General features: G+C 26.5%; 3 protein-coding genes across 8 annotated transcripts in view; 2 read left to right on the forward strand and 1 right to left on the reverse strand.

Moving 5' to 3' along the window:
* Positions 1-5,145, forward strand: part of LOC100162600 — a 32,497-nt gene extending 27,352 nt beyond the window's left edge. For 2 of the 3 annotated variants that reach the window (XM_001949480.5, XM_008190003.3), the window contains 2 exons: positions 3,082-3,248; positions 4,356-5,145. In XM_001949480.5, coding sequence (XP_001949515.2) covers positions 3,082-3,248; positions 4,356-4,541 — 353 coding nt within the window. In that variant the 3' untranslated portion in view covers positions 4,542-5,145. The remainder of the gene's footprint in view (positions 1-3,081; positions 3,249-4,355) is intronic. The other variant, XM_008190002.3, reaches the window with a different exon arrangement.
* An 8,144-nt stretch (positions 5,146-13,289) lies between these two features.
* Positions 13,290-19,004, forward strand: LOC100160582 (acylphosphatase, putative). Its single transcript, NM_001161975.1, is given in 3 exon segments — positions 13,290-13,377; positions 16,553-16,679; positions 18,555-19,004. Coding segments are annotated over 3 exon segments (309 nt in total). The 5' UTR covers positions 13,290-13,310; the 3' UTR covers positions 18,670-19,004.
* LOC100164699 (WD repeat-containing protein 26) overlaps positions 18,732-27,824 on the reverse strand; it is a 13,363-nt gene continuing 4,270 nt past the window's right edge. For 2 of the 4 annotated variants that reach the window (XM_029491586.1, XM_029491587.1), the window contains exons 3-13: positions 26,756-26,855; positions 26,436-26,495; positions 25,677-25,813; positions 25,441-25,575; positions 24,600-24,719; positions 24,390-24,546; positions 24,069-24,329; positions 23,851-23,996; positions 23,573-23,781; positions 23,323-23,514; positions 19,810-19,994 (exon numbers count right to left, since the gene is read on the reverse strand). In XM_029491586.1, coding sequence (XP_029347446.1) covers positions 19,825-19,994; positions 23,323-23,514; positions 23,573-23,781; positions 23,851-23,996; positions 24,069-24,329; positions 24,390-24,546; positions 24,600-24,719; positions 25,441-25,575; positions 25,677-25,813; positions 26,436-26,495; positions 26,756-26,855 — 1,687 coding nt within the window. In that variant the 3' untranslated portion in view covers positions 19,810-19,824. Of the gene's footprint in view, positions 19,275-19,809; positions 19,995-23,322; positions 23,515-23,572; positions 23,782-23,850; positions 23,997-24,068; positions 24,330-24,389; positions 24,547-24,599; positions 24,720-25,440; positions 25,576-25,676; positions 25,814-26,435; positions 26,496-26,755; positions 26,856-27,824 lie in introns of those variants that run through there. The other 2 variants (XM_016808576.2, XM_029491588.1) reach the window with 2 other exon arrangements.

Genomic DNA, 27,824 nt, shown 5'->3' on the forward strand with positions numbered 1-27,824 from the left:
TATATAATTTATATAAATATATAGTAAGTAAATTATTGCGGGATTCTATAAATTAAAAATAAAAACAGAAAACGTTGTCGATATTTTCAAAAGAGCCAAAATTGTTAGTTTTATTTTACTATTGATATTTTTATTTATTTTTTAATGATCGATAAATACAAATGATGTGAAAAATTAGCTATTTATATTAAACTATTAAAGCCAGGAAAATCGCTCTGCTGTACAATAACGGTTTGAGTGTACCTCATCATTGAGTAGGTCAATGTAATGGATATTATATAATTATTATTTATTAGGTAAAACATTATATCATAAATGATATCAATGTTACCTATTAGCTTATAAGTCAATACCGCTGTAAGTACCTTATAATGGTGTGAGTAGGTTAGTTGTATCAATAACTTAAAATTTGTCAAAATATTTCAAAGTTTCATGGAGTATAGAAAAATAATGATACACATTATGGTGAAAAATTTCAAGTCCCAATGATTAATGTTTTTTTAATTACCTTAAAATCTACTAAAACCGTGAAAGAAAAAATGGTTCTTTCTTGTTTAAATTTTCAGATTCATCAAAAAAGTGAAATTTAAGCTTATAAAAATTATAGTAAATTATGTATTATTGATACTGTTTTATTACTGTAAACACAATTTATATAAGGATCCTTGATAACAATTTTCGGGCTAATTAACTTATAAACAAATTTTATATCTGCGTAAATAAAAACAATTAGTACAATTTAATAGTCTGTACAAATCTCAAAATATTTTCAAAACTATGTCATGCCCAGGATATTGTGGTATTAATTTTAATTTTATGAATCTACGGTTATTCATTTTTAAATTACAATAAAATATAATCGTTTTCGTCAAAAACTTGTGTTACTGACGGTGATATTCCCGTTTTGTGTGATAGGATTGGCTTGTTACTAAATATTGGTGAATGTGAAATGTGAATGCATTTCCTTCCACCACTTTATAAACTTTGTTTACAGATTAAACGGTGAGTCCTTTTTTTAAGCATTGATAGTATAGGAATATCCAGGATAGAGCGAATAATAGGTACATATTGAAATAGTCATGAGGGACTGGGGGAGTTCAAGATAGAAGATAGCATATTATGATAGGAAACATTTTTGTACTCGCTCAATACGTAGTTGATGACATGCGAAATAAGTACGGTAAACGACCAAATCATATTCCAGAACAGTGTGGACAAGGAAGAAATAATGAGAACGAAGACATGAACAGGATGAGAATAAATTGGCATTCTGATTAATTAAGAATAGGACTTGCGGGTTCTACAAACAAAGATATTTATATAGTTATCACTTATCAAATAAAAAGGGTGGAATAAAATCAAAACCAAGATCCTTGACGCATAATTCACGTTAATTTGTACATTATGGGGAATTTCTAAAGATTAAGAGTAAGACTAACACGTTGAACCCAGTTACAGAATGAATTACTATCCGTCTGCAGAAGAATACTGAGACATTCGGGCAGTTGATTTACCGTGTAGAATTTTATATCATCAGCAAATAAATTAACTTTAGGAATTTGGAATATAAAAGATAACTATTGAAAGAATGTGGAGACTTGATGAAAATGATCTTGATGAGGAGATAAATTAGGTGGTCCCATTGGAAAACATCAGAAGGTAAAGTGAAGATATTGGAAATAGCTCCATAAACTGTTACGAATTATTTTCAAGATATGAGGTACGTTGGATTTTAATCAACCATATCAAAATCTTTCCGAAAATAAGCGAGCACGGTACCTGTCTAGTAAGCTTTCTAAAATTTAAGACCTTAAAGAAAAGACGCTGGTAGATAAAAGTTAAAAATGCATAAATGTTTTAGTTTTAACCTAAGCCTTAACAATTAAAGATAAGATAGTTTTTTTATTAGATAGTATTATTTTTTATTTAATTCAAATTTAACACGTCCATTACAGTGACCTACTCAATGACGAGATACACTCGCAACTAACGTAGATTTAGTATTTATAGTATAGGTACCCATAGTATATTATATCAGTGCGAATTCTTCGATTTATTAGAGTTAAAAGATTAAAAGTTACACCTATATCTATTGTCTTTGTCTTACAAACGTATAACATAGGAAATGTACTTTCATCAGAAACTATTAATTTTGATTAGTTTTTATCATTCATATCTGTGGTTTTTATTGCTAGTGAGAATCGACTTGATAATCAAATGTAAAGCTAAAAATATTATCTTTGTTATCTAGTCGATTTTTTGATGCTTTAGTTTTAAAGAAAAGTATGAGTTGTAATTTTTAATATTTTAAATATTTATAACAATTATAATTAAAATTATAATATAATTTATTTATAACCACGATGTAGAGAAAATATAATCAAGAAATTCGTTAATTTATACCGATACACAAAAATAATTACACCGTTATCTTTTAGTTTATACCGGTATACAAATCGGTGTATACCGGTATAATAAGAAATTTTTAGCCTTTTAGGTACAAAATAATAAACAATGTATTTAGTAATTAAAGAACTATAAATATTATCATAATATTACATGATAAAAGTTGTGATAAGTTGTGACATGCAAAAGAAAATTAGGTGATTACGCATTTATACCGGTACAACTGTTTTGACCCAGCTCGTGAGGTGGGTCGGAAAAATTATACCGGTATAACAAATATTTTAAACCAGATTGCAAACAAATTTCTTTATTTTATACCGGTATTTATTTTGAGGGGAAATTCATACCGGTATGGACCAACGAATTTCTGGAATATATTCTCTACACGGTGGTTATAATTATCATATAATTAAAATATAAAAAAATCGACCTGATAACAGTTAATGTTTTTAAATTTAAATTTGATAGGTAATAAATAAATTCTCTGGAATGTAAAATTTTTGATTTAGATGTACGCAACTTTTGAAGCACTGCTTCTTCTGGTTTCTTGACTACATTTGATCATTGTCACGTCAAACAGTTTTATAAACCGATTAATAACTTCTAAATATAAAATATTTATTCAATCATTTATACAAAATTTTATTTTATAAAAACCTATAATTAACTTTTCAGATGCTCCCATTACCAGTTATTGGGTATCTCATATTGCATGTTTTGGCTTCCTAGTCTTATTAAACTCCTCCAACTCCATATTAGTCCGTGGTGTTTACATAGACGCTGAAGAAGACGGTACACAATGTGTTGATTTTCCGTGTTATTATGTACGGCTCTTAGTTCAGGTAAGAAACATGCAAATAGTATTAATTTATATATTACATTATAATTATAATGGGGTTAAGTATTTTTAATTTTTTTTTTTACTTATAATACAACAAAATAGTCGCCGCATCCGGCCCGACCACTGGTCTATAGTATGTCCACAATAAACACATTAATATAATATTATTACCTAGTAAATTAGTAAAGTTCTTCATATTATACATTTATAATAATGATACAAATTTATTTTTGAGCGATTGTAACCTCAACCTCGTTTATTTTCAGGTAAAAACAAAAAAATATTGATGTATAAACTCGGCCCGGATAAAAAAATATATGACCAGATCTTTCATATCTAATTAATAATTACTTAATAATAATTTTGAGAACCATTTAGCATTAGTCAAAAGACACCACAAGGAGGCGATCTCATTATCTTCTGAAAACTTATTTGTTTTATTTTAATTTTCATATTACTGAAAAGTATAAAAATTCGTTATGATTGCATTACATTTTATAAAAGTAAATGCGTAAAACGTATTTTTTTAAACTAATATTTCATTATTTTTATACTTTTCAAGCGTGATTTCTGTTTTTTTGTTGTGTCATGACTCATGTTTATTATATTTAATCGGTAAAAATTATCAAACCGAGTGTCCAATCGAATTTTTTAGTAACCTGAATTTTCCGGGTCGAGCTTAGAACCAAAAAGGTAATGGCGGGCCCAGTTTACATCTGTCCCTAAAAATTGAAATTATAGGTACTGATGACCAATAGCACTACTTCAAATATTATTTTTTATTTTGTATTCTTTAAGAAGACAATGGGCCCCATGCCCTCATTGAATATATTTGTATGATTGTGCGGGGGCCCATTCATTTACAATTTTTAATAAAATATACGTTAAGTATGATTTGTAAAAAAAGTTATTTGAAGAACAATCAGAAATATATTGTCTTATTATAGATTTATTTTACATTATTAAAAGTTATTTTTTACATATAGGCGTATATACAATTATAAAATCAGTTAAATAGTACAATACTAAAGCCAATAAAACTATTATTAGTAATTATAATTACAATTACACACATCACTTAATTTATTGTTTTGTGCCTCTATTTTAGAAGAGAAAACGAAAAAGACAAATACGTGAAGACGAAGAAGGTAAAGAAATGACGCAAATTAAAATTGGAAACGAAGATAAGACAGAGGGCGTAAACGAGAAAATGTTACTTACAAGTGAAAATGTTGACAAAACCATGTTAAATGAAGTAAAAGAAACATTAAACAACAGTAGTAAAGTCGTTTGACATTACACTAACCAACATTAAGGTTTGTACTTTTGAATCTTAGAAGGTATCGTTCTCAAAACACACCCAATCCTTTGTGTTCGTTAAAATTAAAATATATTTTTATATTGAAACAATAATTATTATTTATAATCATGTACATACATTTAGCTCGTTTCATTTTAATTGTTTTTTTTTTAGTTGTGAAATGTCATAGATTCTTTAGTTATTGCGTGAACCATTTTATATCGACATTGAATTATACTTTTTGTAAATAGTACAATATTACATTATATTCGTAGTTGATAATTTAATAAAATGTATTGAATTTATAGATGTTATATTAGCTTGTTAAATGTGTACCTTTATTGTTTTTTTTTTATAAATTCAGATGTTCATAGGTATATTAAAATTGTATTTTAGTTTCGAGATTATAAGTTATCGAGTAAATCAACTAATTTACTTGAAGACCTATTTAAAACATATTGTATTTAATTATAATATATTATACAAAAATGCGTAATTACCTACGCAGATGTATTAATATTTTTATAATTTTATGTTAGTTAGGTATTCGTTTTGTATAGAATCTATATCAATTAAAAAAAAAATTTTATTCTAATAATATGCGTTTATATATTTATACTAAATTTTTATTTTTTATTTAGTCTTAATCTACGATTCGTCTGAAGAGTTAGCGATTAGTATTGCTAACGATTAGCAATTTGAATAACATAAGTTATAATTTCTGTGTTGTTAAAATAAAGAAATAAAGAACCGATAGGATAAGAGGATAATTTTTAGTTGTAAGTAGGAAAAAATATGTTGGGCATTATAGGGAATATAAATAAAGGAATTATAAGAAGGGACAAAAGGTATACGTGTTGAATAGGTAATGATTAGGGTTAGGATGTTTGTGACCTTAAAAACTCTAAAAATGCATGCAAATATGTCCAAACAATAGTATGCCCTTGAAACAATTAAATACAATATTATAGAATGCGCTAAAAATGTTATTATTAATTATTCTTTAAAAATATATTATATTATAGGTAAATGTAAATGTTCTTTGAAATCTGAAAAATAAGAAAATGATCAAGTACACTGTATAAAATTTAATAAAAATGTGTTAAAACTATGGACACAAATAAGGGGGAGTTTTAGGGCCTAAGCCCCCTCAAAAATTAAATTAAATGTTTTTAAGGTTATTCAATATTATTATTATTATAGTAAGGTGAAGCTCCCCTCAAATCTCAAATGCTATTGCCTATTTGTGCCTATGGACTTAAACATACATTTTTGTAAATATTTTTGAGAGTTTTTAAGAACATAAATATTTTAACTCTACTACCATTTCTTATACTTTTAGTTTTTAATAATAATATAAAAAAATTTTTTTTAAATGTTCTTTGAAATTAGAAAAATAATAATTTACATACAATGTATAAGGTTTACCAAAAATGATTAATAGTATAAAAACAAATTTAGGAAACAAAATACAAAATTTAATTTAATATAACTGCTTATACGTCGTACCAAAAAGATTTATGATAGTCTTCAAAATATGCATGGCTAAAAGAAAAATATCTAAAAGTCATTAATATATTTACTAAATTTCTAACCATGTTGAATGTAACAAAATTATGAATGGATTTGAGTACGTTAGTATTATTTTTTCGTGTAACAAAGTTTCTATATAAACCTATAGGTAGGCTTTAAGTAGTATTGATTATAAACACTAGTAGTGTTTATAATCAATGACTCTATGCCTGTATAGATACCTAGTCATGGACTTTTGAATAATCATAAATAGGTATTAAAAACAAATACATAGATTATATGTATTTTTAATTTATTATAAACGAAGTAGGTACCTATATTTACATTGCAGCAAAAACATAATGTATATTATTCTATATTGATATTTTAAATGTTAAGTACCTAAACGTTAAACACCATTACTAAAATCATTACGATATGTTATTATAATATATTATTGTTTATCAAAACAAAATTCGTAACAAAAATATAAACATTACTATTACCTATAACTTTTATAAATTAAATATAATAATACATAAATCAACCCATTAAATATGTAGTAATCTGTTTTCACAAAAAATAAAGTAGGTGTATACTAGTTATAATCCTACTCTATAATGTATAATATGTATATGTATGTAATATATATGTATATATATTATGTAGGTAGGTATGGAGTATGTGGTTTACAATACACACTTAAATATATTTTTAACTATTAAGTATTCAAAATGTGAAAAAAGGTGAGGAATATTAGTCAAGTATCTGCATTTTATATAATATGCGTACAATACAATTTATATTTATTAATTATAATACAGGTACCCAGTGTTGATTTTTTAAATTTTCGGCAGTTCCATAAAATTTGAAAATTATAATTTATATTTTAGTCGCCACCTATGAATTATAATACTTTTCCGATAATCTACCGACACTTTTTTAGGGTGGTTGAAATTACTTCTCAGGAAAAACTCTCAAGCCTTGTAGAATTATCGGATTTTGATAACTATTTTTTATCTGAAAGAAGAAGATTCCTTACAAACCAAATTAAACTCTGATTTTTTATTTTATTTTAAACAATGGTATAAATTAATTTGTAAAAAAAGTCTTAAAATTGTCTTATTTTTAAAGACATATTATAAAGTTTGAGATTAAAATATTTAAAAACGGAGTTCAATGTAGCCTGTAACATATTACCCTCTATATTTAAGTTAGAAAAAAAAATGATAACATTTGGTTGTTTATATAGGGGATACTGGATAGGGTCATTATTCCCATAGAGTGTATTTTCGTGTACAAAATAACATTGGCACAGTGCGCCTTGATTAAAATGTAAAATATTCAAAACAATTTTTATTTTGTAAAATAGTTACGCTTTGTCGATTCGGTAAAATGCCAAATGATTAGTAGGCCCACCAATACATATTACATATCATATTGAATACATTATTTTTAATATAAATATTCTATTAAATCATCGACATCCGGAGTATAAAAATAATGTTGTATATTTCAATCTCACTTTGTGCGAATTTATTTAAATAGGAAATAAAATAAATATAGGATGTCGCATAAATTATACTTCCAGCCAGTCTGTTCCTAAACGTCCGTTTTGATGTTTTTAACTCTCAGGAAGGTCCCACATACTTGTCGAAAGGGACAATTAAAGAACAATAGCAATACATAAATAAATTTGCGCTCTAATAAATTAGTTTTGTGCTATTCATCAATGAACGATATCGTGGTAAGCACGTTACTTAGGACCTAAAAGGCTAGATGCCCGTTTTATCGTCATACAAAATTCTTAAAAATACAATGTAGTAGGCACCTATCTACTATAAACACAAAATTAAATAACGTTTTATGAAGGAGCAGGTACTTATAAGATTTCATGTATGGGCGTATGGCTGCATCTGACTCGCCTCAGATGTATCATGTACAATAATGGAATAGGTACCTGCCAGTCTTTATTTACGACAGAGTGTGTAAACGATAATAATATAATCTGTGCATGTACATTTCTCGCAGACATTAAAGGTGCCTATATTTGAAACATAAAAACGGATTACAGTTCAGTTACTGAAATTACGAATAAAATCGAGGCTTCTTTAAGGATTTGCTTTTTCGTAAGTAACAATAAAATTTTAAATAATAGATCAGTGTTCACTCGGAGGAGTATTTGGAACAACTTAGTGAAAAAAATCGTTCAACTGTTTAAATGATAGGCTAAAAAACGTAGCTGTATATTTATTACAAGAACGCGTAAATTGTGTGTCACCACTTGACTAGGTACTTAAGACTATTGCAATAGTATAATTGTATAAATCATGGTTTATTCATTTTAGTATGTAAAATCAAAAAATAATAATTTACAGCTATTATTAACAATATATTATAGAAATTATGAAAGTTCTAAAATACAACGTAAGTACGCTCGGACAGTCTTTGGCAAAATTATGAATACAATTTTTTTACATACTTTTTTGTGCTGTCGCCTGGACTCATAACTCATGGTACTGATTTCCTCGCCATCGCATCCACATGAACTTTAAGTTTGCTTTGATACATACCAGCACGTCGAGATCCTTCATTAAGAGTATTTTATAGGACTAATACGAAAATAAACTTTTCAAATAATATGAATACAAGGCGTGTTTATTTACTACGCAAACTACAATTTGTCAAATTATAGGTAGGTACCTACTTAATATAACTCGGCCGGGGGCGCTGCTGAGTGCCTGCACACTAATGTTATTTCTCCTGTCATTCACCATTAAATTATCAAATTTGCTTAATGTACTTAACATTGTATAGATTGTAAAAAAAAAAAGGTACTTAATTTTACTAAAACTATAATTACAGGGATTTTCCGTCTTACAAAATATAAGGTTCTGCTTGGTTGTCTCTAAGTACCTACTCTAAATATTCAGGTATTGACCAAGGGACCTCTATGTCCAACAGAAGAGTGTGAATCATTAGACCAGCGGATTCCAGCCCGAGCGTCTGGTCCCGTTGCAGTTGTCACGTACACCAGTATAGGTTCATATACAGTGATATACCTATACCTATCATATTACAAAATATATTTTAATATAACTGTATACAATGTGTACAGCTTGACATTTTGTCAAAACCGCTACTGCAGAGTACAGGATTAAATCTTAAATTTTACATATAACTCATATAAGATGGGACATTTGGATGAATATAAATATTAAAATATATAATGGAAATAATATGATAAAATAAAAAGCATTTTCTAATATTTGATCGTCATAATATTATATCTAACATAGATAGGACTTAGGGATCCCGTTCAATCCGTATTTTATGGAATTATTGTCCTACAGTACTGTGCATGATTTAAAATGAACCGATAGGTAGGTTCGTTGATGAATAACTATGAAAGTAGGCACCTACCATTGGCGCAACTAGACATTTGAACAAGCTTGTTCCTAGGGGGTGCTTAAGCTCCAGGTTTTTCGTGACTCAATGGGACCAAACACCATTATTTAATATTTGCCATTATGTTTGTACATATTAACCGCTAAAACAAAACAAAAACCATAATTCCGGGTCTACACAAGACAGTCCAAATTGTTTTTAAAAACAGAAACAAAAAAAAAGTCATAAAAAGTCACTTAGAAGTTAGAAGTAATTTTTTTGATTTAAATTTTTTAAAAAAATAATAATATACTACATCAATTTATATGTAATTTATATTTGCTCACAAAATGTTATATTATAAAGATTACTATTGTGTTATAATTGCAAATTCGATAAGTTATTAACTTTTTTTTTCAAATTTTTAAACGATTTTTAGGGGGGTCCTAATTTTGACTTTGGGGATCGTAAGGACCCAAAGCGCCCCTTATTTGTGCAAATGGCACCTACCTAAGTATAGGTACCTATTATATGTATTACTGACCAAAATTGCTTTAATATAAATATGAATTTAAATACCTACATAGTATATTATATTATTAATATTATAATTACTCTTAAAAAAGTATCTCAATATTCCAACTCAAAAATAAAAGTTAATTTTACCTAGTTAATAGTTAGGTATATCGTATATACGTAAAACTACATAGGTAAGTACTTAGTTTAGTAGGTATCTACTTAAAACAACAGGGGAAGTGAATCTACTTAAAACAACAGGGGAAGTGAATCTGCTCTGGTGTCGACGTTGAATGTACACTGTAGGTACACCGTCATTGAGTAGGTCACTTTAATACTAAATTGTACATAATGGACGTGTTAAGTTTTAATACAACGATAAATCATTGCATAATTTTAAAAACAATAATTTTGAATAGAAATGGTCTGTTGCGACTTATAATTTATATACCTAGTTATTACTCATTACCTATATTGGTATGTTATTTTACTATTAGTATAGGTGTCTATTACATGGTAGGTTAAACAAATTCTTGCAAAACCACAGTGCATTTTTTAAGCTGGTAAACTGGGTGACACAAATTTCGCCCAGTGAAAATATTTCGTCACCTAGTTGACTGACGACTGTATATTTAAAGACTGGGCGACACACAATTTATATGAGAATACATTTTATTCTATGTAAAAATATATAATTAGGATATGATTACAATAAACTTGTAGGTAAATACGCATATAATATTGATCATATTATTATCGATATTAAATACAAAACGCATTTATTATTGTATAGGATATTAGAAAATAAGTAATAATTATATATTGTTATACATTCATTATAACATTTATAACAATAATCGTTTCGATTCTCTCGATAATATTTTTGACTTGAATAGTTTTACTGTTTTAGTAAACTGTAAATTGTAATAACATCTGTTCAAGCTAGCTACTAGTTTCCGCCAGAAAAAATAACATAATAATTAAGGAAAATCGGGAATTTTTACGCAAAATCGGTTTTCAACAAAATCGATTTTGGTTTTTAGTGTAACTCTAAAAAATTGATTTTAGATACCTTTAATTTTTACTGGTTATTTATATTAGCATTTTCTATACACGATAAATTTTCAAAAAAATTTGATTTGTTTTGAAGTATTTACGGACATTTTTAGTTTAAAATTGTTTTCTATGAATGTTAATAAAAATATATTTATTGGATAAAAAGTTTGACAATTTAATACAAGGCTCCTAATATATTGTTACAACGATATTTGAAAAAAATGTTTCGATCTTCTATTAGGATGGTTTCTGGTTATAGATGGAAACTGTATCTAAATTGGATCTAGTTGATAATGGGCGATCAAAATTAGAATATTTCCAGTACTTTTCAAAATGATCGGGAAAACAACAAAACCAATAATTATACAGACCTCTGACCTAGTTATAGCTGACAAAATCAATTTTGTTATTTTTTTTGTAATTTAGAACAGTAGGTATATACTCTATAGACTTTAAATTTTCACCACATAATATTATACTACAAATTTCAAACAATTTCTGAATATTTTTTAGACTTTTAGTATCAAATGTTGACAACATTTAGGTATTAAAATCGTGAAAAATGTTATATTTTTTGTTTTTAAAAATGTATTATAATACATGTAACAAATATATAATATTTTTAATTTTAATACTTAATAAGGTGGAAAAATGTAATACAAGTGGTATATACGGTTTTTCATACATTTTTCTTACTAGGGTTAAAAAAAAATTACATTCTTTAAATTTGTACCTATAACTGTTTGAAAATCAAATATTGGATAGTATACAACTAATTATGATTTTTCATTAAACAATAACCGATAGTCGATAGGTCATAATATAACCTATTAAAGTTAGTTTGTTGTGGAAACTCGAGACATTTACAACTGTTAATTAAATTATCACTTTCCACATATTCAATGATTTTTTCACTATTTTTAAACATTTGTAAATTTTATTGTGAATTTTTTTCAAGTGTTGAAAAAATATGATATATTATGTTCTGTCAAAATTTGAGTGTAAGATCTATCATAAGTTGTTATTAAAGCAATAAAAATATCGTGTTTCAATAAAAAAAGTAAACGATTCTGAGCGAATACGGTCAGTCAGCCTATAAATATAGGTTATATATAAAGTAAGTTATATATAACCTATTTACGTGGAACCTTGTTTTAAATTGTCAATCCTTAGCTATACAAGTTGAACATTTTATAAATTTTAACTACTAAATAATTTGTAAATATTCAATATGATAAATTTCGTCAAAATTCTAACATTAAATGTTTATCAAAAAATTGTGCCTATGTAATTTTAATATTTTTTAACTGCTATTGTAACAATATATCAGGAGCCTTGTATTAAGTTTTTACGATTTTTGGCATAACAAATAAAATTGTATTGATAATTTTTGATAAAAAAAAATATTTTAATGTTTTCAAAATTGTACAAATAAAATGAGTATGTAATAAGTAATAACTAATATTTTAAATGGTTTATCAAAAATATTTGGCACCGAACGAAAAAATCGTTTCGACAACAATCGTTTAAGAAATTTTCAATGAATTTACGATTTAATTTAGATTTACTACTTTGATCGAATGCCAAGAATATGTAACAAGTAAATCCTTAAATCTATTTTAATTTTATAAATTATAAATCATAATATTGGTAAAATATATCTGCATAGTAGTGTAAGTACCGTTATTTCATTTTCGCAGTAGGATCACATTATGACACATACTGTCATACCTATACCTATGTTATTTATTAACAAGTTCCTTTTCCACATCACATAACTAATTTGGCTTTTGTTTTGTAATTTAAATTGATTTATAAATCCCTCTCTTAAAATCAAAAAAATTTGGCAAGTGTGAATCTCAATGTCTATACTTCACACACCCATTTATCAAGCATATTATTTTAATTAAACAAGTGTTAACCATGTCAAGTGGATCTGGAAAAAGAGACACTGATACGTCCATGTACTATTATGTAATATTATTTAACCCCTAGCTTGCGGAATAATTCTAGTTCCGCATTACGTATACTAAGTTATATCCGTTTATGTACCTATATCTACTCTATATAGATATAGTGTACTATACTATAGTATAGTAAATATGTACAACATTTTTTAGGCTCCGAATTTAAGCGTATTGAGAAATTTTCGAGAGCTCAAGGTGAGTTGAAATTGACATGGTAAACATCTGTGTTGCTTAATATAGAACACTTATCAAAAATAGAAATGGTAAGAGAAAATATATCGAGAAAAGGTTTGACAGAGACTTAGTTTGTGTTTTGGCATGCACCATGGCACATCTAGAGTCAGGTCATTCATACGTCTCGGTCGAGTTTGAAGTATTCGGAAAAGTACAAGGTAAATTGTTTTTCTCATATTTTTAATTAATTCACATAAAATATAGAAAACTCACAATTTACATTTTACAGACACTAGATACACAAACATGATTCTAATATATTATTTTAAAAATCAATTTGTTTAGAAAAACAATCTGACAAATATTTACAAATTAATTCTATAATTTTAAATAGGTAAAAAAAAATTGGGTAATTATACATTTAATAAAAATTCCCGCAAATATAAAATTGTTTGAGTATATTATTTCATTAATAAAATGAATGTATAGCTTATCGATAAAATAACAGTTTGGCGTAAATATATATTTTTTTAATTGTGTTAATAATTTATACTTTTTATAGGTAGGTAGGTAAGATTTACAATATACATGTTGCAACTTGCAAAAAGAGTATACACTTAGCCACTTATTATAACTTATCAGCAGGTAGATGCCTAATAACATTAACAATATAGGTAATTCATTATTCATTACAATAATACCACATCAAAATTGTTTACCGTTAACGTTAAATTATTTTAGTTTCCAAATTTCCGCCATCAGCAAAACTGTGCAGCAAAGTGCACATTTTAAATAATATTTGATCCATATTAAAGCAACAGTGAACAGTTACTAATACCAAACACGAATTCAATGATTTTCTTTATCTATTGTAAATTGGCCAGCACCTACCTACTTAACTGAATATTGGTTCAAGAGTTCAAGACCGATAGTCAGGGATTCTTTTGTCCACATTCCTGTATTTGTCAATTACGTAATTTTATGGTCTTGTTTATAATTTTTATTTTAAATAAACACTATCTACCTTGGCTATATAGTGGCTACCTATAATGTTTTGATTACGCATGCACATTGTTACTCAGATTCAGAATTTCAGAGTATAGGTAGCGAACAACTATAATATTATGTTTTTATGATGTTTTTGTTGTTTTTTGGAAACTATTATTTGGGGAAGAAAATTAGAGCGTTAGATAATAGTGCTCCAATATGTTAATAACGCCCGTACATGGAATAGTAATCAATAATAATAGGTACCTATACTTTACGACTTTAAAAATCTAAATTCTAAAAGTGTTAATAACATTGGGAGAAAAAAACTAAATTGTATATTATGGGTAAAATGTAGTTGCTTAGTTTAAAATCATGTTTTATATTAAATTTACATATTATATTGGTGTTCTATTGTGATGTTATTTTAAGAGGACGTCGACACGTCGTACCCGCATGTGTTGTCTCTGTCTTACACACGTACGACATACCCAATGTTCGTTCACCAGATTCAATAGTGTGATGTTAGTTTTGATATTAGAGTGAATTGACCTATTATAAAATTTAAAGGTAAGATTATTATCTAGGGCACGAACTACGAAGTAGCCTTTTATTGATATTATTTTTAAGTACCTAGGTTAAGATCTTTTTGAGACTGTACGTTTTAAAATGATCATAACTTAATTAAAAATAATAATAAAAGCCTATGATAAGTGCCCTATAATAATATAATAATACTACGTTTAAATTTTAAAATGGATCTGATGGATTAAACAGGCCAACGAAAATTTGCTACGACGTACGGAAAACGGAGACAACACGTCATGCGGGTACGACGTCCTCTTAATGGAATATTAAGTTGTAGTTATTTATCTATCATCAAATGTATGAGAAAACAAGAAACACATAAGCTGCTTTTTGCAAACAATTTAAAGTAAAATTTCTTTGCTCAATATAACTAATGATTTTTAGAATGAAATGATAAACTATAATTGCTTTAAAATTTATAACTATGACAGAATAACCTAACTTTTCATAATTGCATAGGTACTTCACAATAAGTTATAAAATAGAACAAGATCCCAAAAACACAAAATGTACTCTTGTACTTTGAAAACTTATAAAATGTAAAAGAAAAATTACTTTGATTTATACATTCAAATTTCAAGAAATTGTCTACAAAATGTATTAAAAACTATAAATTTAAGAAAAAATATAATTAGGTCCTATCTACTAAAATAAATTTGAAACTGAAAATGAATATAATAAACTAGAGTCTAGAACAATATAAAAGAAAAAAAATTATTTATACTTATTATATTTTTGAGCTTATAAATAAACGTTATTATTATAAAATTAACTAACTTAAAGTCTGAGAAATATAAAAAAACAACAATGTTTATTAGTTGGCACATGATAATGGTTTTATATATATATATAGGTACTATTGCCAAACATCATTAGTGTAAGTATGCATTATTAAATATTTTGACTTAAGTTTGGAAAACTAGAATGATTTATATGCGGTGAAAATAAGTGAAATTGATACTTTTATATTATTTAAATTTAATTAATATAATCTAAATTATATGGCAAACTTTCTACATAATAGAAAATTACTTAAGAGTTATTTTATGTAAGCTGTATTCTATTTTTAATTTAACTTATCTATATAAATTAAAATTAAATGATGTTCGTCGATAATTCCATCACTTGAACCGTTTTCAATAATTTATATCAATAGAATCCGTGAAACTTGGAGGGTGTTATTAAATTATTTTTTCAGCCCCCTTAGGTAGCAAAGGGTAGTTCAAATATAATTTTTTTTTCAGTTCACGAAAAAAAGAATTTATTGTTCATCTAAATGGTTGCCATTGATTACATAATATATTACTATTATAATTGGTAGAAATATACATTGTTTTACAAATTTTTAGTATGGACAACGTCCTAGGGGGAAAATTCTCAATAAAGATAAAGATAATAATAATAATCATAAAGTGGCTTGGTGCGGCACGATGGCCGCTAGTCACGGAATGCGGCTGAGAGTAAGTAACGCTCGCTGCTACTAGCTCTTAGATGGGTGACTACCGGGGTTCGTAGTAATAAAAACCTTGCCATACATACACGTGTTTGCTTACTTACCGTAATAACCGTGACAACACCTTATCGACTATAGTTCATAATCCCCTACAACAGCCAATGGCCATAGTCGCCGGGTTTATGTTCAATAATAAAAATAAAAAATTATTATAAAAAATGGATGTTTCATTTTAATGAAAATATATGCTTTTATAAGCAATTTAATTTTGAATATTCTTAAGATACTTATAATTTAATTTATTATAAATAAATAATTATGTAGAATTTCTAATGATTAAAACGATATTCATTTTTATCATTTAGGAGTGTACTTTACCAAATATTGCAGAGATCGAAGCACTGAACTTGATATTGTCGGATGGGTAAAAAACAGTAAAAGAGGTACTATAATGGGCAAAATGCAAGGACAGAAAGCAAATGTTGAAGAAATGTGAGTTATACTATCGTGACTTATGTTGTATAATACAAATAAAATATTAATTTTATTACTTCGACATACATATACTAACATTGGGCACACGTATAACACACCTGCTGGACAATGCCTAATATATTACATTTTCAAAATTATAATTAATTAGGTAACTGTAGATACATTTTGTGCATTAAAATTCTACCTCATTCAATTCTGAATTAGGTAGAAGGTTGAGAGTTAGAGTTCAACTCGAAAATTAAAATCATAAAATTAGTTAACGTATAATAATGAAATTGACAAGCCACATGCTGTATAGTAGGTTTTATGTGTATCATCATATTTAATCTAAGGTATCATCAAGTAGCTGATCACTGTAATAGATGTGTTAAATTTGAATTTAAGAGGATGTCGGCGCACTATTTTTTTTCCCTCTTTGGCCCATGCGCAACATAGACAAAACGCATAACCGCAGAATAATTTGTTCTATGTCTTTAAGAACTCTTAGAGTAAAATCACCCATTACAAAAAAAAAAAAGATAGAGAATAATATTTTGAGGGAATGACATATTATTTTGTCTAAATATTGTCTCAAAACAATTTAAACATAATTTAAATTTACAACAATTTTTTATTTATTTTGAAAGTCGAATACAAAGTCAAATAACAATAAATGAATAAAATATAAAATAGATGTCATTCCCTCAACAATATTATTCTCTATCTTTTTTCTAATGGATGATTTTACTCTAAGATTACTCAATAACATAGAAAAAATTATCCTGCGGTTATGCGTTTTGTCTAAAGTGCGCATGGGCCAGAGAGAGACAGCAAATAGTGCGCTGACATTCTCTTAATGATAAATCATAATAATATAGAAAAAACGAATCTAAGCAAAAACCACATGTCAGCTTCTATTTCCAACTAATAACTAGAATAGCTAATAAATTATGTATATTACTATTATTCATATATTGGTTTTTATTTTTATTTTTGAGTCCCCAACTAGATCTTACTTGTTACTAGAAACTACCCTGAAAAATCCGAAGATTAAAGTTTTTCCATAACAAGACATCAAAAAAATCATTATTTATTTAGTTATTTTATTACAATATAGGGTGTACCGTATACCTAATCGATACAATATCATTAACACATACAAAATATTTATATATTTTATTTATATTCATACCGCAAGAGGTATCTGGATCCCAACGGCTCCATACTCCAAAATCGCCCTTACAAGGGCACAATATAAAGATTTCATAGTAGTCAATAATTTAAATTCATTACAAATTATTTTTATAAATCCAACATATTCATCGCTCCACTTAGAATACAAAATGTTTAACAACTTACCAACAACTTTCAATAAATCGTAAAACAGAAAAACTAATTTTTATAATAATTAGATAAGAACTACTTTTATTTTTTTGATAGTTTAAAGTACAGATCAATTATTTTAAATGTACTAAATACTTAATGTCCATACACCAGATTCTAGAATTTGTGGAAGTTTTTGATGAGTATTTTTTTGTACGGCGTTTCAACACACACTGGGTTCATTTTTCCATTTACATTAAACAACCTCGCTACCTGCATGAATAATTTGGAGTTTTATTATAGATTATGTACCATTAGGTTTATAATATACTTTAATATTATGATATGTACACAATACTGACTTTAATAGGAGAAAATATTATGTGAACAAACTATTATTGTTTATAAAATCGCGATTTTCGACAGAAATTATGCATGCTCTCAATATAAATAATATGAAAATTCCAAATAATTCTTAAGTAGACATAACTAAGTTAACTCAGCAAACTTATGAAACATATATCATTTAGAAAAGTTTATACACACAATATACTTAATATTTTATTACAGGATCGCATGGTTGTCAAACGAAGGAAGTCCCGGAAGTAAAATTGAGCGATGTGATCTAATGAACTTTGAATATTTGGCAAGGAAAGAATTCAATGGATTTAGCATAAGATTTTAAACATCCTTAAAAAGTAATATTTTATTAATGCAGGTATTGTAAAATACAGGAAAACACTAAAATATTGGTGTAAAAAAAAGACATGCATATATTGTTAAAATTTTTATACATTATTTATTATTTTTAAAAATCGATACTAGCTCGAAAGGCAAATACATAATACATAATATTTTATAATGTAAATCAAATTGCTTAAATATTATAATGTATTAGAAAAATGAATAAAGTAAACTATTGGTATAACAAACTATTAAAAATAATATGTAATAAGTATTGTAAATACACATCTTAAACTCTAAGAATTTAGCAAATAAAAAATATTTACAGATTTTTAATTTTGCTTTATTTTACTATACTCATACACACTATATGTAATTCTAAGCAACCAGTTGTTTTTAGAACAATGTTCTAAAAACTTGTCTTTGAAGTAAAAGAACACAAAGAAAACAGATAGTTAAATGATAAATATATATAAAAAAGACTTTTAAATTATAAAGTTTATTAATGGCAAAACAAAATTTACTATACAATATTTGTTTTCAAATAGTCTCAATAAATTTTTTTTTACATATGTTTGGAAGGTGACCCAGAATCGTTGTTTATATCTGCGTAAAAAAAAAAATAATACAAAAAAATGTATACATTTTAAAACAGGTTTCATTAACAGCTGATTTAAGTGTAATAAAATATAAATCCAGATATTCTTTAAAAGTTAACAATATCCTTTTTATTTGAGATCTATTTGGTTTATATTAATGAGGAAATCTACAAAATATTATTCACAATAGTTCTACTATGTAAAAATTAGGAAAAGTGTTCATGTTAAATGTTTACTTTAGACTATGAAACAAGAACATTATATTATCTTAATTATAATAAATTATTATTAACACATACAAATTAATGAATAAATTCATTAAGAAAATAATTATCTATTAATAATGCATTTTCAGATATGATATTATAATATTATAATGGTTAATAATTAATCTATATTCTATAGGTAGTAGTTAATAGTTGATAATCACAATATATTTAGTAAAATAACATTATATTATATAAGTTTATATCAGTAATTAATAACTAAATACTTATCATAATATGTCATATACAAATATTCTTTACTATGAATCATTGTTAATTATAAAAAATAATTTATTTATAATTTATATTACAGTAAATTCTGTTTTTATCATGATCTTTAAGAATGTACCTGAATGTTGCATAATATATCATGAATTGAACTAAAGATGATATATTATGGATACTGTAGCAAGAGGTTTTATTTGAGTAGGACAGACACGCATTGGCTAAAACCTTAACTTCTAAAAATGTTTTCAAACTGACCATTAATTGGACTGAAGAGAACAACATTATCCACGTTAGATCAATATTAACTTAAATGAGTAAACCCCTAAATATACTAACAATGGTTGCCGCTTGCCAGTTAGTCAATTTATAAATATAATATGTATTATGACATTTTCTCTTTTGTCTTTTTGGGATATTATGTTCTCATAAATTATAAAAATGTGTAATATATCATAATTAGGGCTTTGATTTTATTGCAAATGCGTATTTTCAAGAATATTCCGAAAAATAGATGTTAGTTTCATGACAAAAGAAGTGTAAATATTAAATTTTACTTGACATATTCTATCAATTTAGAGTTTAAACAGTATATTTTAACATTTTACACTTATTTTATAGGTTTTATATGTTTTCAAGTTAATTTCAAATGAATTCTGAAATTTTGATCATTAAATGACTGGAAAAATATAATAGTAAATTATTTTTAAGTTAACCGCCTAAACACCAAAAGTGGAAAATTATGGTTTTACACTATTTGAGTTACAATTATATCATCAATAATATATAAATATAATATTTTTATAACGTGTTAAACAATATAAAAACAATTTTTTAAATAATTTTTTGTAGTAAAAAATAGTTATTACAAACAATAAACTTTTATTTTTTAAGAGCATAATTTGACTTTAATACATTTTAATATTTTTTAGTGCAATAAAATCCTAGCCATGATTATAACAAAAGGCTTTTGTCATTATTGAACAATTTTAAATTAATATTTGAACTTAAAACAGAATTAATGAAGTATGAATTTTAAATTAAAACACTTCATTTATTCAGTTAAGTTAATTTAAATTTAGGTTTATTATATATCATCAAGTAAATTAATAAGAATAGTATGTATAATAAAATATAAAGTTTAAATAGCATAGGTATAAGACATACAGGTACAGTGTGATTTTTTTAATCATAAAACTGCAAATATCTTAAACTAATTTGCTTATGTTTTATTCTAAGTAATTCATGGAATAATTTCCAATTTTTATTAATAACAGATTAAATAATAAATTAATTTTTTAAAAGGTTTTTACTTTTTTAAATTTAATTTTTTTTTTTTTATTTCATATTCTCAGGCAAAATAATTTATATAAAAATAATATTATATAAATAGTAAATGAATAGAAAACGCGTTTTTGAATAAGGTATCATTAAAACTTTAGACATGTCACACGTATTTGTTTGCTCTATCAGGATAGAGATAATGCTTTGCCAGCATTTGGCAAAAACAATTTTGTGGTCAGTTTAATATTAAAATTAGTAAAACACCTATTATCAAAATTAAAGTTAAGAACATTATCTATGTTTGTATATTCATATAATATTTTAATTATTAAGTGGGTTATGACTAGGGCTCGGATTTATATGTAAATACATATTTTCTCTGCGACATGATAAACTAATTTCGGCAAGTGATAAATTTGTTTCACTAGATTTTTGATAAAATGAGCTATATTTGATTTCACATATTTTTACATATTTTGTCATAAATACATGTTTTTACATATTTCACAATTATTTAATTTTTTCTCACATATTTAGACAATTATACTGTTTTAATGTCTTTTCTTCAGAGTTAAAATAATTGGAAGGTTATCATGACTATATATTATACCGACGATTTTTTTAATTCAAAAATTTAAAAGTGCATGTTATTATTAATTGTACCCAAGCAAGGTAATTAGATAACTATAGATAAATACGCATTTTTTTATCACATTTTATTTTATTGTTAATTATTATTAAGATTTTATGACAATATCGGCGATCTTTTGGATTCGAAAGTTTGAAAATGAATGTTAATAAATATTGGTATTTAATATAATTAGATAAATATACATTTTTTATTATATTTTATTATATTATTAATTATTATTATTATTATTTTTTTTTTTTTTTACTACATATTTTGAATTCTTTAGCACATTTTTATGTACATATTTTTATTGGATAAGTACATACTTTGGTTATATAAATACATATAAATCCGAGCCCTAGTTATGACTTATGAGTAGTGACTGGTTTTCATCAGGCCACAATCAGGCAACTCCTATTTGTCACCCCAACCCAGTCAATTATCTGTACACCTGTCGTGTAATATTTCCACACTCCTGCGCATAAGTCGGCCAACGACTATATTTCTTAACTTGAACAGAGTATAGAGACGCAGACTCGAGTTTAGTATGGTGTTGTTGAGCATCGAGGGAAGCACATTTGGTCTCCGAAGGGAGTCTAAACTAGAGACAGCAAGCTGGGCCTACTAAATATGACTGTTTGAATAGTTTTTTAAAGATTAGGATTAATTTAACAATTTTATAATTTTTATAAACTGTTACTTTTATTTGCTTTTCCAGTATTTAGGACATTTTTATGAAAAACCATATTTTTTCAAAAAATAATATTTATGCATATAAAAGATAATTTTGATGAAATTATAAAGCATAAAAACATTTTATTTTTAAAATTTTAAGCGCATAGAAAACTGGTCTCTACTTACGAACATTTCTATAATGCAATATTTTATACACTAAATAAATAACGTTTAAATATCAACAAAAAAAAGCCAACGAATAAACACAGATAATGTTATTAACTTTATTTGCTTATGCTTAATTACGGTATGAGCCCAATTACATAATATCTTAAGTTTAAATACATAAAGCATACTTTAAGTTTGATAATAGGTCAATTCATTCCAATGTTAAAACTAGCAACAGAACACAAATTAGCTATGTTGTATGTTTTTAAGCAAAGACATACGGCTAAACATCATCTTAAGTGGAATTGTGTATCAAAATATCAAGGTATATCCTCTAATTTATAAATTTCTGAAAAGAATTCTTTTCCGATTCCGAACACAAAACTATACTCTATTCCAAATAAGTTTGGAAAAATGTACGACGAAAATGCGTCCGGTTTCACGCAGGTATGTCACGTGATCTACCGGCCGGCGTATCGAAAGACGAGTAACAAAGCTGTAGCCAATCACAGAGGACCTGCATGCGCGATTTTTTCCAAACTTATTTGGAATAGAGTATATAAATGTACACTTAATTTAAAATCACAAGTGGATACCGCTTTATATTATCTATAATACTGAATAGTAAAACTGTTCGCAATAAAATTTAGGTAAAAAAATTCTAAAATAATTTAAATATTCATAAATATTATTTGATCAATGATAAAAGAATCACCCTGCATATGTATCATTGACTGGGTTAATAGTTAATTTTAACAAATTAAGCTAATTTTAATTACGAAGTAAATCATCAATGTAAAACTTACCACTTTTATTGGATTTTTGTTTACGGTATTTAGCAGCAGGACCCCAAATACGAACAGTACAATCATCAGAAACCGATGCAAGCATTTGATGATAAACAGGGTTCCAACTAACACATGTAACTGCTCTTGTATGACCAGTTAATGTTGCTATTGGTAGTTCATGCTTAATATGCCACAAATATACTTTGTTATCTAAAACAAAATATTTTTATCACATAGGTACAAATTTTATTTTATGACAGTATCAAACCTTCACTTCCACTAGCAATAAAATCATGATTAACACCGCCAAAGCAACTATGTATTGAAAAATGGCCCTGTGTAACTCCTTGAAATTTTCTTACTAAACACTTATCTTGGAGATCCCATAAATGAACACCTTGTGATACAACATTTAGGAGTGCAAGACGATCAGTTTTATTAACTGTGAATGACATTATAGGATGATCTTCTTGTATTCTATTTAAACATTATAAACATGATCCATATTTAGACAGACATACAAAATGTATTTTTTGCTTTGCTTACAAATTTTGATCACTGAGCTCATCAAAATTGTATGAACGAATTCGTTGACGTGTGTCTGCTGCCAACACAGTTTTTCCATCTGATCGACACCAAAGACAATTTACACGAACACCTTCCCATGAATCTAATACGGCACCATCTAAATCCTACAATTTATTTATAATTTAATTAAAATTATTTTGAAAGCCTATATGTATTATTTATTTATGTATATTTACACATTGATAAAATTGTCCTCGGATTCCCCCACAGACAAATTTTTGGCCATCTTTATGCCAAGAACAGGCAGTTAATGAGTCGTCTGATGAATGTGAGAGTTTTAACCTCAAAACACCAGTGCTAACATTCCACACCCATAAGTCGGGACAGTCTTCTGGCCCACAAGCCATGAGGAGTTCGCCATCTGGAGACCATGAAAGGTAACTAACACCATATGAGTGGCCATCTAAAGTGATCGATTGTTCTACAGTTAATGTTTCCTGTAAATAATAATATTGTAAAAATGTAACAAGCAAGAAATGATTTTTAATTAAACATACTGGATCAACGTCATATATTATAATGGATGCATCTTTTGAGCCAGTTGCTAATTTTTTTCCATTAGGCGAGAACCGACAGAACCATACTTCATCACAATGTTCAGTCAGTATTTGGACGGTTTCACATGGAATTTGTTCTCTGCAATAAGAACAATTTCTTTTTACACAAATACAAAATTATAATATTATTTTAAAACACGATTTACTTACAATGAACACTTATGGTCAGTAAGTAAGGAAACAGTTTCAATGGAATCATCAAACGTTGTATTATGGAATAAACATTGATTTCTTTGCAGTTCTACTGCTTGAGTCAATAACATATGTAACCTAAAATAAGTGTAAAATAATTAAATATAAAAAAAAATTAGTAGGTTATAAAATATATATAAATATATAATATGTATATTGTATATGGTCAGTGGTGAAGCGGAAGGTAAACCTCCTAATTTTATATTAATGCGTGTACCCTTAGCAAAAATTGTGGTATGCAGGTTAGGCGGAACCACCACGTTACTTTTTTTAATGATTAAGGCGTAATAATATATCATTTATTTGTTTTCAATGTAATAACAGAATATTTTTTGATAAAAAATAAATAATTTTACAAAACATATTTATAACTCACTAACCTAACCTAATAATACAGAAGCATCTTTAAAAAAACAAAAACTATTCAAGCTTTATATTATTATATTATTACATATTATATAATAGCCCTCCCACTTTAATATAATTTCACTATAATATTACAAAAATAGAACTTTTATTTGTGTTTAATGTATACTTGTATATTTACATCTACAGTAGGAATAGTTCAGTCATAATTCATAAGATACAATGAGACAGTATTTAACCTTATTTAAATTAAAAAAATTAATAATACAATTTTATTTTAGAATGACAAGCTCGGCAATATGTATTAGTTTAAGCCATGATTTTGAAAAATTAATAAAAAAAAAAGCTAACTCAGAATACATTTTATGTTGATATACACAATGAATAATAAAATCATAGAATATAACCAATATTAAAACAAATAATTATTTACCTTTTGGGTGGTAGCATAATATGTGGGGGCAAAAATTGTTGAATCATATCCATGAGTAAAGTTCTAGATTTATGTCCTTTTCCCTCCCAATTTGCTCGTTTCATTAATTCATCTCGTCCACTACACATCATATAGCTAAAACAATAAGATCAGATAATCAATAATACATAATAAATAAAACAAAATAATAAATTATACAAAGAATGATCCGATTGTAACTTTAAAATAATTCAAACCTGCTAAGAATATGAACTTTGTCAATATTGTGTTGCAAAGGTGTCAACTCATTACGCAACACATGCAATGCATCCAAAACTTTACCATCCTCTAAATATTCCAAGTACTTTTGTTCACATATTAAAAATTTCATGTCCTTAAAAAAAATGTAGGAATATTATTAAAATTAACAACTTTAGGCAATAGAGTTTCTGGGATATACCTACTATTTTAAAAACAACAAAATATTATAAATATAATTAATATACTATTATTATTTAATGCATAAGTAATGTACACAATGATAATAATATAAAATAAAATCATTTCAAATAAGTAAAATTAGAGATAAATCTATATAAATGACTAAAATATGATCTAGATGATTTTATAGATACTAGCGGGTTAAATTATAATCAAGAACTGATGAACAGCTGGTTAGAAGGAACAGTTAAATATTATCATAACAAAGATGATCAATTTAGTAGACAGTATAATATGAGTTGTTCTAATTGCAAGAAGTAATATTCCAGATTTTATGGCATGGAGTATGATCTGTAATTGAGTTTTGTATTGTATAAATAAACTAAGAAGGGTCACCAAACCTGGCATAAAGAATATTTTTAAAAAATTGACGAGAAGATAAAATAAATAATCTTAACTTGTATAATGATTTATTGGACACATTAAGGTATATAATTCTTTGAATTAATTCTATTTTCTTTGAATTAAAAAGGTATGCTAAATTCATTATAAAAATAAATAGTAAAAATACTCACTGAAAAATATTGGCATGAATTCCCTACTAAAGCTTGAAGTTCGTTCAAATCTGCATTAACCTAAAATGTTATAATTATTTTCAGTATAGACATAATATTAATTTAATTCGAATAAAATCAATATCAATTAATGTTTTATAATTTAATTGATAAGATTATCTCATTTAATTTGGTTTTTTGTTTGTAGTAATATTAATAATATTAATACTAAAATATATAAAATATTAACATATTTTCTATAGCATTATGTATTTTAAGTAAATAAAAACAGTTTTCAATTAAAGTACTTGTATTAGATAATAATTAATATTAATACATACCTTATGCCATTCACCGTCCATTACATGATGGCGAAATTGAGTGGCAGCAGGATGTTCTAAACGACACCCAGATTCTTGCATTAACACTTCTGCAGTTTGACTAAAATCAAAATTCAAAAAAGCGAGTAAGTGGGTGTTACTTTGCTGTACAGTAGGTTATAAGTGGATCACTGTAATGGATGGTGTTCAGTGGTATATATACAGGGGGGGGGGGTATGAGGGTCATACCCCCCCAGAGACTAAATTTTGTACATAATATAACAAGTATAATATAATAATATGAATATAATATGTTCATACTGAATGTCTATTAAAAATGTTATATCGCCACCTTGAAAAAATCTTAGATATACTACTGATGATACTCTATATGCTATGATTTTACTAAGCATACTTGAAGATATTTTTGAGAATAAAGTAAGTTATATAATATTACCTATTTACGTGGAGCCTCGTTTTAAATATTCAATCCTTAGGTATAAAAGTTGATAATTTTATAAATTGTTTACTACAAAATTGTTTTTAAATTTTAAATTTGATACATTTTGTCAAAAGTTGAACATTAAATACTTAAAAATAAAAATTGTGCCTATGTATTTTTAATGTTATTCAACTACTATTGTAACATTATATCAGGAGCCTTATATTAAGGGGATTGGATACCGTGATTTTCTATTTTTGTCTTAACACACGCGCGACATAATATTTTAGATGTGTTTTTTGTCCAATGTACCGATTGATATAGTAAAGCGATAAGAATTCTCAAAACAGATTTGAAATTGTCATCAAGTCTACTTGAGATCGGCCGGTCTACATTTTTGATTTTTTAATTTACACTTCTCCAAAAAATGAGATATGAAATTTTTTAAATTACTCTTTAATAATACAATAATTTTAGGATTTTGGGGGCAGTGATGTAATCCTAAAAAAATGCACGCCTTAATCATAGTAAAAAATAACTTGGGGGGGGGGGGGGTAATGTTAGATTCTTGTTTACCAATATTCAAAAGACGATAAAAGATAACAGCTTAGACCTGATGATCACAACAAGTTAAAAAAAGTTAATACC

The sequence above is a fragment of the Acyrthosiphon pisum genome, chromosome A3, assembly GCF_005508785.2.
Source record: "Acyrthosiphon pisum isolate AL4f chromosome A3, pea_aphid_22Mar2018_4r6ur, whole genome shotgun sequence".
In the NCBI taxonomy this organism is placed as follows: Eukaryota; Metazoa; Arthropoda; class Insecta; order Hemiptera; family Aphididae; genus Acyrthosiphon; species Acyrthosiphon pisum.